The following is a 16,918-nucleotide window of genomic DNA, read 5'->3' on the forward strand; positions in this document are numbered from 1 at the left end:
TCTGTTGTCCTTTTTTCCACATCTACTTGGTGTTTAACCATAAACCTGGGATATTCAAATTGCTTCTGAAATATTTTAAATAAGAATATAATTTACTTTCCTGAATACAAGTTATTCCTATAAAAATACCGCAGAAATGCTATAATGGGTAATTCATAGACGTCAGTAGTTGATAATTTCCTTATTCTTGGCATTCACAATTCATACATTATCTTCAATCTGAATAGACAAAATACTGTAATTGTGTAATGGCCAAATGTCAAAAGGAATGACTTGCAATTATATAGTACTTTTCACAACCTTAATGTACCAAAGATCTTTACAGCTTACAAGGTACTTTTTGAAGTGTAGATATCGTTATCATAGAATCATAGAATTTACAATGCAGAAGGAGGCCATTCAGCCCACCGAGTCTGCACCGGCTCTTGGAAAGAGCACCCTACCCAAGGTCAACAACTCCACCCTATCCCCATAACCCAGTAACCCCATCCAACACTAAGGGCAATTTATCATGGCCAATCCACCTAGCCTGCACATCTTTGGACTGTGGGAGGAAACCGGAGCACCCGGAGGAAACCCATGCACACACGGGGAGGATGTGCAGACTCCGCACAGACAGTGACCCAAGCCGGAATCGAACCTGGGACCCTGGAGCTGTGAAGCGATTGTGCTATCCACAATGCTACCGTGCTGTCCCAATGTTATAATGTAAGAAACGTGGCAGAAAATTGATGCATCGCAAGCTCCCACAAAAAACAATGTGATAGCGAGCAGCTAATCAGTTTGAGATGTTGCACTCTCTGTCTTCTCATCAAATCACGTCGAGAGATCTTTTCTGCCCACCTGACAGAACAATGCGGTTTTAAATTAACACCTCCTCTGAAAGATTGTACTCCGATAGTGCAGCACCCTCTTAATACTGTACTGACTGCCAGCCTAGATTATGTGCTCAATGCTCTGGAATGGGACTCGAATTCACCAACTCCTGCTGAGGCAAGAGTCTTCATTGCAAATTTCATTGAGCTCCAATGCATGTATTCTACTAAATATGATGTTTAGAAAGCCGCAAGTACCAAAAACAAATCATGAATTCTAGAAATGAATTTTCATGGCCAAGTTGAATATGACCCAGCAGTGACAGAGCTTGGTGCTGGATCCAGTTAATTTGGTCTTTAGCCACCGAGGCAGGAATTTCTCCAGGACTGGAGCGCTCAGCTGGTGTTATCAATTATTTAGTGCTTCTGCTTGCATGGGATGTGAAATAGTTGGTAGTGTTATGATCCCAGTTGGTGTTATAACTGGACTAGAAGATCCCAGAATGGAACCTTGGCTCAAAGGACAGTAACTATTAAAAACAAACCGTGGAGGAACAAAGTCACAGGGTCGCTAATTAATTTTAATAACAAGAAAAAACATATATTATGCGTAGAAAAATTGAATAATGATCCAACACTTCTTTACCTCCCCCCAAGTTTAACAAATACACATGGATTTAAAGATTAACCTAGATTACAATATACATCTTAAACTACAATATTCTCACTAACACAAAGTCCCTTTGAGCACACAGATTGGCTATGGCTAAATACACACGTTATGCTCTGAACCCAAGTTAGTGTCTGTGAATTTCTCCTGAGATTTTCCTCAGCTGATTGTCACATGAGAGTTTCCAAACTCCACTCACAAAACCATGCTATAAAATAATATTTCATAATAATGTTTTCCATTAGCAGTTCGCATACCGACATCCAGTCCAGGTTTTCCAAATGAATCAAAGCTTTCACCCCACTTTTAACAACGAATCCAGTATCCACGTTTTACCACTTCCCCTTTAAGATTTTCTTGTCTCGACTGTTGTACAAACTACACAATCTATAAGCACAATAGAAACACAGTTGGAATTTAAATCAACTCTCATACACACAAGCACCGTTGTCCAGCATGAATCGAATTATAGGTTTTACACTTCCAGGCACACGAACATTAAATTAACTTCCACCTTATTTCTGATGTTTACCAATACAAATACAAATCCCTTAAAACTACCTTTGTTTCCTAACAGTAGCTTATGTCAACCAAAGTCTGGTGGCCAAACAGTTGTGGATAGAAAATCATCCACAGAAAACTGTGTGCATGATGAGCAGTTGAAGTATTATCTCATTGCCTTCTGGTATTCTTGGGCAGATTCTGTACTGTGTGAGTGAATCTGTGACCAGAATGGCCAGCATTGGCTCATTCGGCTAACTGATGAAGTTTTGCAACTGTTAATCGTGTTCTTGGTCAACTCAGCACACTCATCTTTTAGCATTAATAAAATTGCAGTCTGATTTTTTTTTTTAATAAACAATTTTATTGAGGTAGTTTTTGGCTTTATAAACAGTTACAGACATCATCAGAAAGGAAGCAAAAAAGGCAAAAATGTGCAAACATCCACGTACTTTCAATACTTCCATCGTACCGTATTGCACAAGCCCGCTCCCCTCCCACCCGTACTACCCGCCATATTTTCCCTCCTACTCTACTCTACCCCCTCCCCCCACCCCCCTGCTGACGCTCACTCTCCCGCAAAGAAGTCAATAAATGGTTGCCACCTCCGGGTGAACCCCTGCACAGATCCCCTCAAGGCGAACTTAATTTTTTCCATCCCCAGGAAACTTGACATGTCCGCGAGCCACCACTCAGTCTTCGGGGGCTTTGAGTCCCTCCACGCCAATAATATTAGTCGCCGGGCTATCAGGGAAGCAAAGGCCAGCACATCATCGGCCGCTTTCTCCCCCTGGACGCCCGGGTCTTCCGAAACCCCAAAATTGCCACCCCTGGACTCATCACCACCCTTGTTTTTAGCACCTGGGACATGACCCCCGCAAATCCCTCCCAGTACCCCCTCAGCTCAGGGCATGCCCAAAACATGTGCACATGGTTCGCTGGTCCTCCCGCGCACCTAGCGCATTTGTCCTCTATCCCGAAAAATTTGCTCATCCGAGCCACCGTCATATGGGCCCGGTGAACGACCTTAAATTGGATCAGCCCGAGCCTAGCACATGTCGCGGTCGAGTTTACCCTACTCAGGGCCTCTGCCCACAGCCCATCCTCCATTTCCCTGCCTAGCTCCTCCTCCCATTTAAGTTTCAGTTCCTCTGTCTGGGACCCTTCCTCCCTCATGAGCACCTTATAAATACCCGAGACTCTACCCTCCCCTTCGTCCCTCCCAGAGACTATTCTGTCTAGGATCCCCATTGGCGGGAGGCGCGGGAAAGATGGGACCTGTCTACGAACAAAGTCCCGCAACTGTAGGTATCTAAAATAATTTCCCCTTACCACCCCAAATTTCTCCTCCAAGCTCCTCAAACTCGCGAAGCTCCCTTCCAGGAACATATCACCCACCCTTCCCGCCCCTGCTCGCCGCCATACTCGGAACCCCCCATCCATACTGCCGGGGGCAAACCGATGGTTGTCGCAGATTGGCGCCCAGACAGACGCCCCCATCTCCCCCACATGCCTCCTCCACTGGCCCCATATCCGCAGGGTCGCCACCACTACCGGGCTGGTGGTGTACTTGGCCGGCGGCAGCGGTAGAGGAGCCGTGACCAGGGCTTCCAAACTGGAGCCCCTGCACGAAGCCGCCTCCACCCACTCCCAAATAGACCCCGTACCCACCATCCACTTCCTTATCATAGCGATGTTGGCCGCCCAGTAATAATTGACCAGATGCAGTCTGATTTTTAACTGACATTTTGTACCTTGAAGCAGTTTAATTTCATTTTAAGAATTGATGTGTTTTTTCATGCAGTTTTTTAAAAAAGCTTGTATTAATAATGTTCCCATTTTCCTGTCTCGTTATAAAATTTCAATAATGTAGGTTAAGTAAAATTTATAGTATATGAATAGTTTGTTATAGTTGATAATATTTCGTCTTTATTTACTGCATCATGGGAAAAAATATTCTGAAGTTGCAACATAACCAATTGGTTGTTTGAATTGGCCATTTATGTTGACACTGGGTTAATGTTTCTTTTACATTTGTCTTAATTATTGCACATTTCTCTTGAAATATTAGTCCCAGAAATACGCAATACACTTCTGTAGTCCTTGAGTTCCAAACTCAGTACACACAAACATATTTTACAATTCACTTTTTGTGCAATTTGTAAATCATTCTTGGGCATTTTGCATCAGCTAATGTATTTGAAGCCTAGATTTAGGCTTTTGTGGTCTTGAAGTGCTCTCAAAATCAGCAAAAGTGTTAATATAGGACAGAAGGATTGTAGTAGAAATCAACATTAAAAAAATATATACAAAGTGCAGCTTTTCTGATGTATTTCTAGGCATAGCACAGTGGATTTACATTAATGATTTGCTGACAAATTTGACAAGTCCTTTGGAAATCTTGCTTCTTCCAACTAAATGTTTCCTACTTTGGACTTCAAGGTAAAATTGTGACCACTGTTGTAGGTTCTTTAATTGTGATCCCCTGGGGCCGCATGTTGGTGCAGTGGTTAGCAATGCTGCCTCACGCCGCCGAGGACCTGGGTTCGATCCCAGCTCCTGGTCACTGTCTGTGTGGAGTTTTCACATTCTCCCCATGTCAGCATGGGTCTCAGCTCTACAACCCAAAGATGTGCAGGGCAAGTGGATTGGCCATGCTAAATTGCCCCTTAATTGGAAAAATAAAATTGAGTAATTGTGATCCTTTGTTTAGCTTTTCATCAAAGCGGAAGATGTATTCCGCATTCAAGTTTCTCGAGTGAATACCTGCCTTGTCAAAACCAACAGTAGACTGTTCCAATGTGTCGTGGTATGGCACTGAGTGAGGTTTTGATTTCTACCGTTCGTCCTTCTGCTTAGCAGACCCTTGCCCTTCAAATGAGTAGGGAAAACTTTTAAGGACTATTTTAGAGCGTATTGGAGCCTTGGAGCAATTTGATCATAGCTACTGTGTGTATCTGTGGGGGAAGAAGATGGAAAAGATGTTTGACCTTATCAAAAACATTGAATGTCTTTAATTAGTTAGGCTATCATGGAGTGGGATTGATCAGTGGGTTGCTGCCACTTTATCTTGTTTCCATAGTTACTGATTAGAATGATAAATGTATTTTAGACTATTGGCGTAACCTTCTGAGAAGGACATCTACAACTTTGCATCAACATATATCACTTCAATTTACATATTAATTTTAGTGTCTTTCTGAAACTGCACCAAAAATAGCTTATTGTCAGAGCTGCATATTTTCAGATGCCATTGGACACTTGCAAATCATGCCGTTTATCCCCAAAGTGTTCAGGCCGTGGAAATTTGCATTTTGAATAATCAATCGAATCTAATCCAAATTCTTATGAAACCACTTGTCTAAAGAGGGAAGCGACTTAGTGTGTGGTACTTGCAACTGATGACAGAACAAAGAGCCAATGTAATTGTTACTTTGAAATACCTATTTTTCAATAAATGAGAGTGGAGCTTGGGTCTGAGTATATGTCAGAGTGCCATCTTGCTGGATAACGGACAATACTGCAACTTTCCTTCTGTCGAAAGACCAATTGCATTATTCTCTTTTGTTTGACGTTAATTTCCTTTCTCTTCATGATACAGTTGTACAAGAGGCAAATGGGCTTTCTTGTTGTGACCCACTTGATGCTCTTGATCTGTGGCTTCAGTCGAATGACCCTCTGGTTTAAAATTTTTATGGTTTTCTTGCATCTCCAAACATGCAACCAACTGAAGGAACCCCTGTCACTGGCAATTGAGCTGAGATCATTAATTCCAGATATACCTCCACATGATTGTGAAACTGTCTTTCCTAATAAATTGCACTGGACACTGAAGAGTACCTGCCGTTTTAGATTTAGAAAAAAATGGAATTCAATTTGCCTGAGACAATATGTCTAATAGATCTTATACAGTATTTCAAATTTGCAATGAACAGTGGGCATGGAAGAGTTGCAGTTAATGATGTAAATAAACTTTTTTTCCTTTTTAGTTGTCCATATCTCCATCGAACAACTGGGGACACAGAAAGAAAGTATCATCTACGCTATTATAAGACTGGTACATGCATCCATGAAACAGATGCGCGTGGGCACTGTGTGAAAAATGGACTTCACTGTGCATTTGCTCATGGCCCACATGACCTTCGCCCTCCAGTATATGACATAAGGTACTCTTGATTTATGTAATTATAATTTGCATATAATTTTCAGACTGCCTGTTAACTCTTGTACTTGTGCTGCTTGTTATATATTTTCCGAACTGCCACTAGCAGATGCTGCGCCTCTCTCTTTCCACCCATTTTCCAAGTGAAACTGTCACTGATTTTAGCTACATTATTCTTTGAGCTCTCTGGTTTTTATTTCAACAAGTTTTTAATTGGGATGTGGGTGTCGCTGGCAAGGTCAATATTTGTTGTTCTATTTCTAATTACCTTGAACTGAGTGGCATGTTATGCTATTTCAGAGGGCAGTTAGGTATCAACCACATTTCCATATATCTGCAGTCACGTATGGAGCAGACCAGGTCAGGAAGGCAGATTTTCTTCCCTAAAGGGCATTAATGAATTGGATGGGTTTTTATGGCAATTGATGAATAGATGGTCACCATTGCTGAGTCAAGCTTTCAATATCAGATTTTTTAAAAAAAATTCAAATTTCACCAGCTGGTCAAAAAAATATAAGCCCATAGAATGCATGGCAAATGTGGCAAACTGGATAAAAAGTTAGCGTAGTAACAGGAAACAACGGGTAATGGTCGACGGCTACCTTTGTAAATGGAATGTTGTTTCAAGTGGTGTTCCACAGGGCTCGGAGTTGGGACCGTTACTGTTGGTATTATATATTAACAATTTGGACGTGAATGTGGGTTGGACGATTGGGAAATTTGCAGATGGCAATGATTGGCCAGCAGTGGACAATGTAGAGGATATATATCTCCAAAATGATATAGATAGGTTGGTGGAGTGGGCAATAAAATGGCAGATGGATTCAACAGAGAGAAGTGTGAGGTCATACATTTAAGCAGCTCAAACTGTTCTAGGGAGTAAACAATAAATAAGGAGTACACAATAAATGGGAATGTACTAAGAAGATCGATGAAGTGAGAGATCTTGGTGTACCAGTACACAGGTCCCTAAAGGCAGCAGTTCAAATAGACAAAGTTGTAAACAAAGCACATTGAATGTTCTCCTTTGTTAGGAGAGGTATAGAATATGAAAGTGAGAATATAATGTTGGAATTGTATAAAACACTGGTGAGATTACACACAGGAGTATTGTGTGCAATTCTGGTCACCACATTACAGGAAGGAGGTAATTGCTTTGGAGAGAGTGCAGAAGAGGCTTACAAGAATGTTGCCAGGGCTAAAAGGTGAGGCTGTAAGGAGAGATTGGATAGGTTTGGGTTATTTTTCTTGGAACAAAGAAGGCTGAGAGATGACTTGATGGAGGTGTACAAAATTATGAGCGTAAACGATAGATGGATAGAATAAAATTATTTATTTTATTGGAGAATTCTAGAACTGGTGGACATAGATTTAAGACGAGTGCCAGAAGGTGTAGCGGGGACATGAGGAAGAACTTGTTTTACGCAGAGGGTAGTGAGAGTCTGGAATTTGCTGCCTGAGGTGGTGGTGGAGGCAGATACCCGAAACTCTCTTTAAAATTTACTGGATCTGCATCGTAAGTGCTGTAAGCTACAGGGCTGTGGACCTGATGCAGGAAGGTGGGATTAGAAATGTAACTGGCTGTGTTCAGGCTAGTATGGGCAAGATGGGCTGAGCAGTCTCCTTCTGTGCTGTAGCATTTCTATGGTTTTATGCTATGGTGCAATTCGAATGAATGTTCACGGAGCATTAGCCTGGGCCTCTGGGTTACCAATCCAGGGACATTACTTTGTCACCATCATGAATGGCACTGAGAATTGTTACAAGGCTATTATTTTTGAAAACACGGTTTTTCAACTTTCAACGAACTGGAAATTTTGCAGTTTGAACTGAGATAGAACAAACAGCTTAAAAATGTACGGCCACATTCCAAGATCGAAATTAGAAACAACCAAATCACCCTTTGAGAGTGTGAAGAGGGAAACTATTCCAGACACCCATCAAAACTCTTAACTGTCTCAGGAAGAGATATTGAAAATACCCAAGTACAAGATATAGAAACAATGGCTGCCACAGAAAGACTCATCCAAAACCCCGTGGAAATACACTATGGGTGAAGCATTTCAAGGCAAGAATGCCTTGCCCAGGCTATGTCGAGAAAACCTTCAGACAAATCAAGATGAGGGCTGCATGCTCTGTACCCTCTCTCTTTTGGAATAAACGTGTTGCTTGGTTCAAGAAGCTAACTACCAGAAACCTACCAGTGCACTGATATCTCATAATAAGTGGGAGAGTGTGTATGCATGTTCGCTCCTGGCTGCACAAGGGCCAAATGATTGACATTGAGTTTTTGTGATGTGTTTTGGGCAGTGGTAAATAAATTCCCAGTTTCGTTGACTGAAGAAACTATTTGATTGGTTCCTTATTTCTCACAGCTTAAATATATTTTGATTTGAAAAGGCATATCTGTTACAAGTTTAATCAAAGGTGTTTTGGTATTTTAAACTGTTCTTATTAGGCTCTGTGTGGCCTAATACTGGAATACTGTTTGAATTCGACAGAGAGAACCATCAGGCAAAGACTCAGACACCAACTCAGTAAATAGTACCAAACTTTATTGCGTACAGGCAAGTTTTAGAAACTTAGCAACGAACTGAGGCAAAATATAGCTAAAGTATACTTATCAATGAAACCAGCCCGATGCCGCACTTTAAAATAAGTGATGAATCCAAGAGAAGTGGACAACAACTTGACCTCCCTGTGCCAAAAGAGAAATAGTCACTGCCTCTGAGAAGCCTACATCTTCCTGGGATTTTGACGGTCAGGGTATCCGTCACTGAATCCGTTCCAGTACTAACTGCACTCTATCCCAGTCCTGAAGTTCATTGGAAAGAACCTTCATGCTGATAGGATGTTCAAATACCCTTGAAGATCTAAACTAGTTCTTCCACACTTACTGTGCGCAAAGATGGTTCCCCAAATCCCTTTTTTATAATCTAAAGATATTGTAGCCCACCAGAGCCAAGTTGTTGGAAATAGCTAATTTGTCAAGAAGCTAAGGTTAACGCCAATGGTTCTGGCTAATTATGCACATTGCTTTCAACTTAGACAATGCTTTCTTTTAATGTCAGAAATAGGAGCAGTAGGCCATTCACCCATCTAACGTCCTCTGCCATTCAACATGATCATGGCTGATCCTCTATCTCAATGCAATACTTCAGTACTCTCCCTGTACCTCTTACCACCTTTAAGAGTCTAGAAATCTATCTATTTCCTTTTTAACTATATTTAGATTTGGCCTCCACAGACTTCTGTAATAGAGAATTGCATAAGTTCACCTCTGAGTGAACACATTTCTCCTCACCTCAGTCCGAAATAGCTTACCCCATATCCTGAGACTGTGATCCCTTGCTCTTGACCCTCCAGCCAGAGGAAACTACACCCCTGCATCCGATCTTTCCAGCCCTGTCATAATTTGTACACATTTCAAATCGATCCCCTCTCATTCTTCTGAAGTGAATACAGGCCCAGTAGACCCAATCTCTCTTTGTAAGACAATCCTGCCATTCCAGGATTAAGCCTGGTCAACCTTTGCGACACATTCTCAATGGCAAGTATATCCTTTCTTTGATAAGGAGTCCAAAACTGCACACACTACTCCAGATGTGGTCTCACCAAGGCCTTGCTGCAGTTAGACATCTTTGGTGGGATTCTCCGCCCCTTTGCGCCACATATCTGCCCCGACCGGCCGGCAGGATTCTACGTTACGCCAGCCAGTCAATGGGGTTTCCCATTGTGGGACAGTCGCGCACTGTCGGGAAACCCCCGGGCGCCGGCATAATGGAGAATCATGCCGACGAAGAATCCCGGCCCTTAACTCCTGTATTGTAGTCCTCTTGCAATGAAGGTTAAAAACCATTTGCTTTCCTAACTGCTTGCTGTACCTGCATGCTTGCTTTCGGTGACTGGTGCATTGGGCACCCATGTCCCTTTTGTACATCAATATTCCCCTATTTATCACCATTTAAATAATCCTCTGCCATTTTGTTTCTCCATCACATTTATCCACATTATACTGCATCTGCCTTGTATTTGCCCACTCACTCAACATGTCTAAATCACCTTGAATCCTCTGAACATCCTTCTCACCACTCACATTCCCACCAAGATTCTTGTCATCAGAAAACTTAGAAATATTACTTTTGGGTCCCTCATCCAAATCATTGACATATATGGTGAATAGTCGGGACCCAAGCACTGATCACTGCCTGCCACTTTGAAAAAGACCCATTTACTCCTACTCTTTGTTGCTGTTTGCGAACCAATTCTCAATCGATGCCAATAAATTACTTGCAATCTCATATGGTTTCATTTTGCACACTGATCTCTTCTGCCGGACTTTATCAAGCTGTGACTCTTGATATCTTTACTGTAGTCCCTTTCATTCAGACAAACTTGACAATGAGGAACAATGTGTGTTGCTGATATGGAGGGAGTCCAAGACTTATGCCATTTCTTTCCCAGCTGTTAAGTACTTTAATTCGCTCATAAGAAAAGCTAACGGAGAAATACAGAAATAACATAGTGACTTCTAAATGTCTACTGATTATTAATTACTTAACCATCAATTACCAGAGTAATTGAGGTACTTCCTTCTATTGAAAAAAAATCTGTTGCCAGTCAGTGGTTGCTTTGTAATAGTTTGGGATTAGTTTGTTGTTAAAGGTTAACAACATCAAACTGGCCTCTTCTATCAGTGTCAGTAGACAGTGATATTTTAACTTTTCATTGTAATGAATATAACTTGAATTAACCTGAAAATAGTTTGGTTGCACTAAAATCTAGTACGAAATGAAATGAAAATCGCTTATTGTCACGAGTAGGCTTCAATGAAGTTACTCTGTGAAAAGCCCCGAGTCGCCACATTCCGGCGCCTGTTCGGGGAGGCTGGTATGGGAATCGAACCGTGCTGTTGGTCTGCTTGAAAAGCCAGCGATTTAGCTCAGTGAGCTAAACCAGACCCTCTAGTACCCAGACGTTCTTGCATAGGGGCTGGTTTAGCTCACTGGGCTAAATCGCTGGCTTTTAAAGCAGACCAAGCCGGCCAGCAGCACGGTTCGATTCCTGTACCAGCCTCCCCGGACAGGCGCCGGAATGTGGCCACTAGGGGCTTTTCACAGTAACTTCATGGAAGCCTACTCGTGACAATAAGCGATTTTCATTTTTTCATTTTCATATCCTTGTAAAAAATAAACTTAAACCTTTGTTGTGACCAACTAAGGAGATTGAATAAAGGGGTGATGCACGATCATTGACTACTAAGGCGAGGTTGTAGTCCAACTGCAGGCTTTAATAATCTAGGTGTTTCCCCCAGCAGCTCAGGTACAGAAAGGAAGCTGCTGGGGCGGCACGGGCTCTTATACCCCACTTTGCAGGGCGGAGCTACCATACAGGCTCGACCAATGGAAAGCATACATTATCTACCTATGGTGTTCCAGCATTACTAGGCACCGTAATACCTCTACACAGACTGCTACAAGGGGAGCCAGTTCACCCCTTCTCTCCTGCAAAACAGAATTCACCATCTGAATGAACCAAAATTCATGTGTGCTGAGTTTATGGATTGAGACTTTAAGTAAAATGTTTTCAATGCCGTGTGTGTTGTATCAATATGGATGTTTGCAAACTTATATTGTGAAAAAGGTGCGTCTTAAAAATGGGTGTTTTTATATGCAGCATTGTGTACATAAATTCATATTGTTGCTGTTATTGACTACGTGCATAGAGTCATACAGTACAGAAGAGGCCCTTAGGTCCATGGAGTCTGCTCCAACAAAAGTACATTAAACCTACACAAAGTCCATTTTCCAGCACGTGGCCCACTTTCCATTATAGTGATCAGGCTGCAGATTTGGTTGTTAACTTTACCTGTGTGCATGTTAGCCCACTGCAGTAGAACTTGTTTGATTGGGCAATCAAGGCATCCAGAATTGACTTGGCTTTTTCTGAATTTCCGTGACTCTGTGGTCCTAAAGGGTTTCAACAGAATGAGAAAATTCATACAACTGACTTATAGGCTTTTAAAATAGTTATTCACAAGATGGGTTATGCCATTTGATTTATCTTAATTAATCCATATGGAAGAGCCCTGCAGTCCCCTTGCCCCTGCTCCAGTTAGCATCCAGGTATTTCTTGCACAATTTCTATTCATCAATGGGACGAATGTTGGCAATCCCACCTCCTTTCCCCTCCAAAAATGTGTTGAGCTCTCAGGTTATAAATAGCACCAGCTGCATTCAAAATAGAACTCCCCACAGTCTGCCACAGCCTTAATTCCAAGAGCCTTCCAACTGCATCAAATGTTTGCATTTTGAGTTATGTTAACTTTTTTGAATTGCTTAGTAAAGGCACGTGATTTACATAATTTTCCACATGGACTGAGCTTGTATGGAAGTTCCTTGAACTATTTTATTTAATCAAAATGGACACTGGGCTGTTAGGATGGTTGCCAAGGGGTCAGATGACCTCTTATTCAATAGAGACTATCAAGTTTCCAGAAAGTTCCAAATTGAATAACCATGGATGGGGGACTCTTCTGGAATGGACATACCAAGGTGAATGTTCTCTGGGGATCATTGTTTGAAGCTTATTTAAAACGGAGTCAGCGGACACCTGCATTCTTGATCTATAAGTTTGCAATTTAACAAAAGACAGCTGTCAAGTCCAGTTTTCCACAAATTAAATGTGAAAGGCCTCCATCTATCTCCTCTATAATAATGACATTTTGCTTCAAATTATTCTGGGGGACATTGGCCATGTGACCCAAACTGGCTTCTGTATTCTGGAGATCCTGAATTATCCCAGGGCTAGAAGATACTGGGGTAGAAAGCAGATAACCGGCAAGACAACAGCTGCAGAAATGACTGTACCATCTCTCCGATCCATCCGTTGCCAGCCAATCTGAGAACCACACTCAAACCCAACTGCAAGTCATCAAGCAACCGATGTACAAGTTCAGCTGAGAAAGAACTGCCTCAATATTCGACTGAAACCTGCTGTGAACTGTTTTACAACCACCCTCACTGCAACTTTAAATCATTGAATCCATTCATGAAACCACAGGCCGGCCACACGCTAGACCGGAAATTGTAACTGTAAATCGTAAATTCACTGTTCTCTGTTAATGCGCACTATTTTTATCTGTATCCAATCTTTTTTGCATTTGTGTACATTCGAGAGACAGTGTTTAAGGAGTTGCGTGCATTTGGGGGAAGTGCTCAAGTATAAATGGTTGTCTATTTAAAGCAAGCAAAAACTTGCTGCTGAATGATTTAATTGCTATGCAGGTCCAAGGGTAAAAAAGTCATGCCCCATTCCATACAAAACAGACTGATTACAGGCAACAAGAATGGAAGTGCATTCTGACCGTGACAGAATTGGGGTTGCATCTGGGATTTATATCCTTTGGAGCAAATTAGCCAAATTGGACATAAAGGATTGGAATTAGAAGGAAAAAGTGACATCGGAAAAATGTTTGAAACAAAAACATCGATTCCAATAATAAACTTCATGAAGACTGACAGTAGAAAGTAAGATGGCTAACTTTGATGTAAAAGCACTTGTGCAACAGAAGTACTTAACTTGGGACTAAATTAGCATCCCTAACTATAGAGCAGCTAAAAGCTATAGCTAAGCATAGAATTTCATGGACATCACAAAGCATGGAAGCCAGAGATATTAAAAGTGCTGGTTGAGCATTTTACCCTCAGCTGGACTTGGAACAGGAGCAAGATATGGACCTGAGACAGACCAGGTTACCTTAGCCAAAATGCGCCTCGAAGATTAGAGGTTAGCATTAGAATTTCAGGCAAGGGAGAAAGAGAGATATAGAGAATACTATCTGGAAAAACTGGAGAAAGAATTACAAGCACAGAACGATTGCGAAGTTGGGTAGAATGAAGCAACTAGGGAGAACTTGTATTTATCTAATATTATGACCAGAAGAGGAGGAATGAACTGGCTCCCCATTTATTTAGATTACTCTGTTGATTGTGCCACGACAGCCTGTACTGGTGTGCGGTCAATTCCAGCCCCACTTGGCCTTAAATCGCAATAAGAAGTTAAGCAAATGAGTTGATTTAGAATCCTGTTTGATTACCATTTGAAGATAAGAAATGGAGAATCCATAATTATGCTTTCCTTCTATCAGGAGAAACTCAGTCGGCAGTTTCAACATTTGTGCAAAACTTGTACTGTATCAGTGGCTGACAACGTTGAGAATAATATTCCTATTTTTTCCCCTACAAGGTTTACCTTGCACTTTGCATGGCTCAAGCTGTTTTAAATCTGCCTGAGACAGGGCTATAAATTTATTGTGTTTTTATTTCCAAATTGTATTGCTGATGTATTAAAAACAGAAATGCAACATAATCACATAACCACTGTAATTGCGACAAGTGCTGATAATTCCATGTTCAAAGTGCAGCTACTTTGGGCGGAATATCATGAGACTCCAGAGGCTCGGCTGAAGGTGAGACCAGGAGGGGAAACCCGAAGGCCACATTGGATCTATGGGCTGACGTGTTCCCCTCTCTGGACGATCCTGCTGGAAGAGGGTGAGCAGTGGAAGTGGCAACCTGCCCGTCAGCAATAGGTAGCCAATTACAGCAATTAGCTGGGTGCCAGATTTGGGGTTTCCAATAGGATCATCTCACTGGGGGATGTGGTCTCCAGGCTGCTGGCCCCCTTTATTTATTCCTCTCTGCTACAGGGCCACAAGGGCCATCTGCTGCAGACCTATCCTGTGAAGGGAGTCTCGCCCACTCCCTCCTTAACAATTGCTCAGAAGCTGTGGACGCTGATAATTTTCATAATTTTACACATCTCCTGAGCGCCCATACCGTCTCCTGCCTTCCGCAGCAGTACCTAGCTCTGCGTGGAGGACTGCCAGCAAGACATCGCCATGAATCTCCCATTAGGCCAGCTGAGTGCTTCTTCCGCCCACTGCCCTTAATTGGATAACGCTGCTGAAAGCAGTCTTTTAATTAGCCACCTCTGGTAAGATCATACAAGTGAACAGCCAGGCATCACCAATAAGGTCAAGATCCTCTTTTTGTCTCAACCTCAGGAAATCTTAAGGCCTGTAAAATTCCTCCCTGAATATAAATGCTTGATGCTTTGTTCTGCTGTGACAGTTGTAACTTGGATTCAATTGGATTTTTATATTTCTCAGCCTCCGATAATCTTTTCGCTTTGTACAGTGATCTCTCACCTCTGCTATGCGGCATCTAAAGCACCAGTGTTTCCCGGAGTTTTGAACATCCAGATTGGCAGTCTGACTAATTGACTGTCATGTTTTCTGTTATTTTTAATGAAGCAGCTCCAGGGCACAGGGGCAAATTCTTCATCTGAAAAGAATGTACTTGCATTTATAAAGTGCCTTTCACAGCTTCAGAACATTTCACCTCATGGCTAATGAGTTAATTTTTGAAGTGTAATTCCTGTTGATTTTTCATCAAAGGCAGAAGCCTATTTTGTGGACAGCCTCCGGGGCTGATGTGAAATCACAGCTGTCATTATAATGAATGTTCTGGAGGTAAACAGCACTAACCTGTGCCTGTCTTTGCAGTAACCAGGAATTTCCGGTTTTTAGATAAGTCAAACAATATTTTTTTTAAAAAGAAATGTTTTCTTAAGAAATTGAGGTGGGAGTCCAATCCCTCTAGGCTTTCATTCTACTTGAAGAATTAGATTTTGTCCTGCAGCATTGCAGGTTCAAAATCATCCTCTTTCTCTGACTTTGTGCATTTGACAACATGTACTCTGGCCTTATAATATTGTTTAAAAGGGAGTTAAATGCTATGAATGACTGTTCTGTAACCACATAAATATGGGAAGCAGAGAGCATGTCTAAATCTTATTCAGACAGTTATCTTGGATAGCTTTCACTTTTGTACATGCTGTAAACAAATGCTTGCCAAAGCACAACACAAACATTACATTTGATTCTCCAGGCAGTAGGTAATTGACTCGCAATTTATAAATCCTGTTGCAGCCTGAATGTTATCTAATTGTGGTGTGGTTACATAATTACTACTCTGAGCAAGTTATAATGTTTTATTGATGGTGTTAGAACCCTGGAATTCTTACAGTGCAGAAGGAGGCCATTTGGCCCATCGAGTCTGCACCGACCCATGAAAGAGCACCCCACCGACCCCCACTCCCTCTATCCCGGTAATCTCACCTAATCTACATCTTTGGACACTAAGGGGAAATTTAGCATGGCCTATCCATCTAACCTGCATGCTGTTGGAGTATGGGAGGAAACCGGAGCCACCCGGAGAAATCCTATGCAGATACGGGGAGATTGGGTCCACACAGTCACCCAAGGTTGGAATTGAACCTGGGTCCCTGGCGCTGTGAGGGTGCAGTGCTAACCACTGGGTTGTCCAAAACTTCAAGAAATAGTGTGGAAGTCACCTGCAACCTTATTTTTGAATATCCACATGAAATATATCAAATAAATGTACTTTAAAAGTTCCTCCGTCCATTTTGCATTAAAATATTGGTTTATTTTCCAAATATAAACTCGGTAATTGCACCATTTGCAGAGAAGGAATGCCCAGAGTACTCAGCAATAAGGTCTCATCTTTTAATAGAGAAAAACTGAAATGATACACCCGGCCGCTCATTTGTGGAAGCTGATGAGCTGCAGAGACATACAGCAGGATGGTCCTTTTTTCCAGTTCCAATGTTTCCCCTCTTCTCAAATGCTATGGGTATATGCAGCTGCTGCACTCCTGAACCATGCAGCCAAGGAAGATACAATCT

General features: G+C 41.9%; 1 protein-coding gene across 3 annotated transcripts in view; it reads left to right on the forward strand.

The window, feature by feature from the left end:
* unkl (unk like zinc finger) overlaps positions 1-16,918 on the forward strand; it is a 171,989-nt gene that overhangs the window by 78,697 nt on the left and 76,374 nt on the right. For all 3 annotated transcript variants that reach the window (XM_038820635.1, XM_038820636.1, XM_038820637.1), the window contains exon 3: positions 5,976-6,152. In XM_038820635.1, the coding sequence (XP_038676563.1) occupies positions 5,976-6,152 (177 nt within the window). The remainder of the gene's footprint in view (positions 1-5,975; positions 6,153-16,918) is intronic.

This window comes from Scyliorhinus canicula, chromosome 15, assembly GCF_902713615.1.
Source record: "Scyliorhinus canicula chromosome 15, sScyCan1.1, whole genome shotgun sequence".
NCBI lineage: Eukaryota > Metazoa > Chordata > Chondrichthyes > Carcharhiniformes > Scyliorhinidae > Scyliorhinus > Scyliorhinus canicula.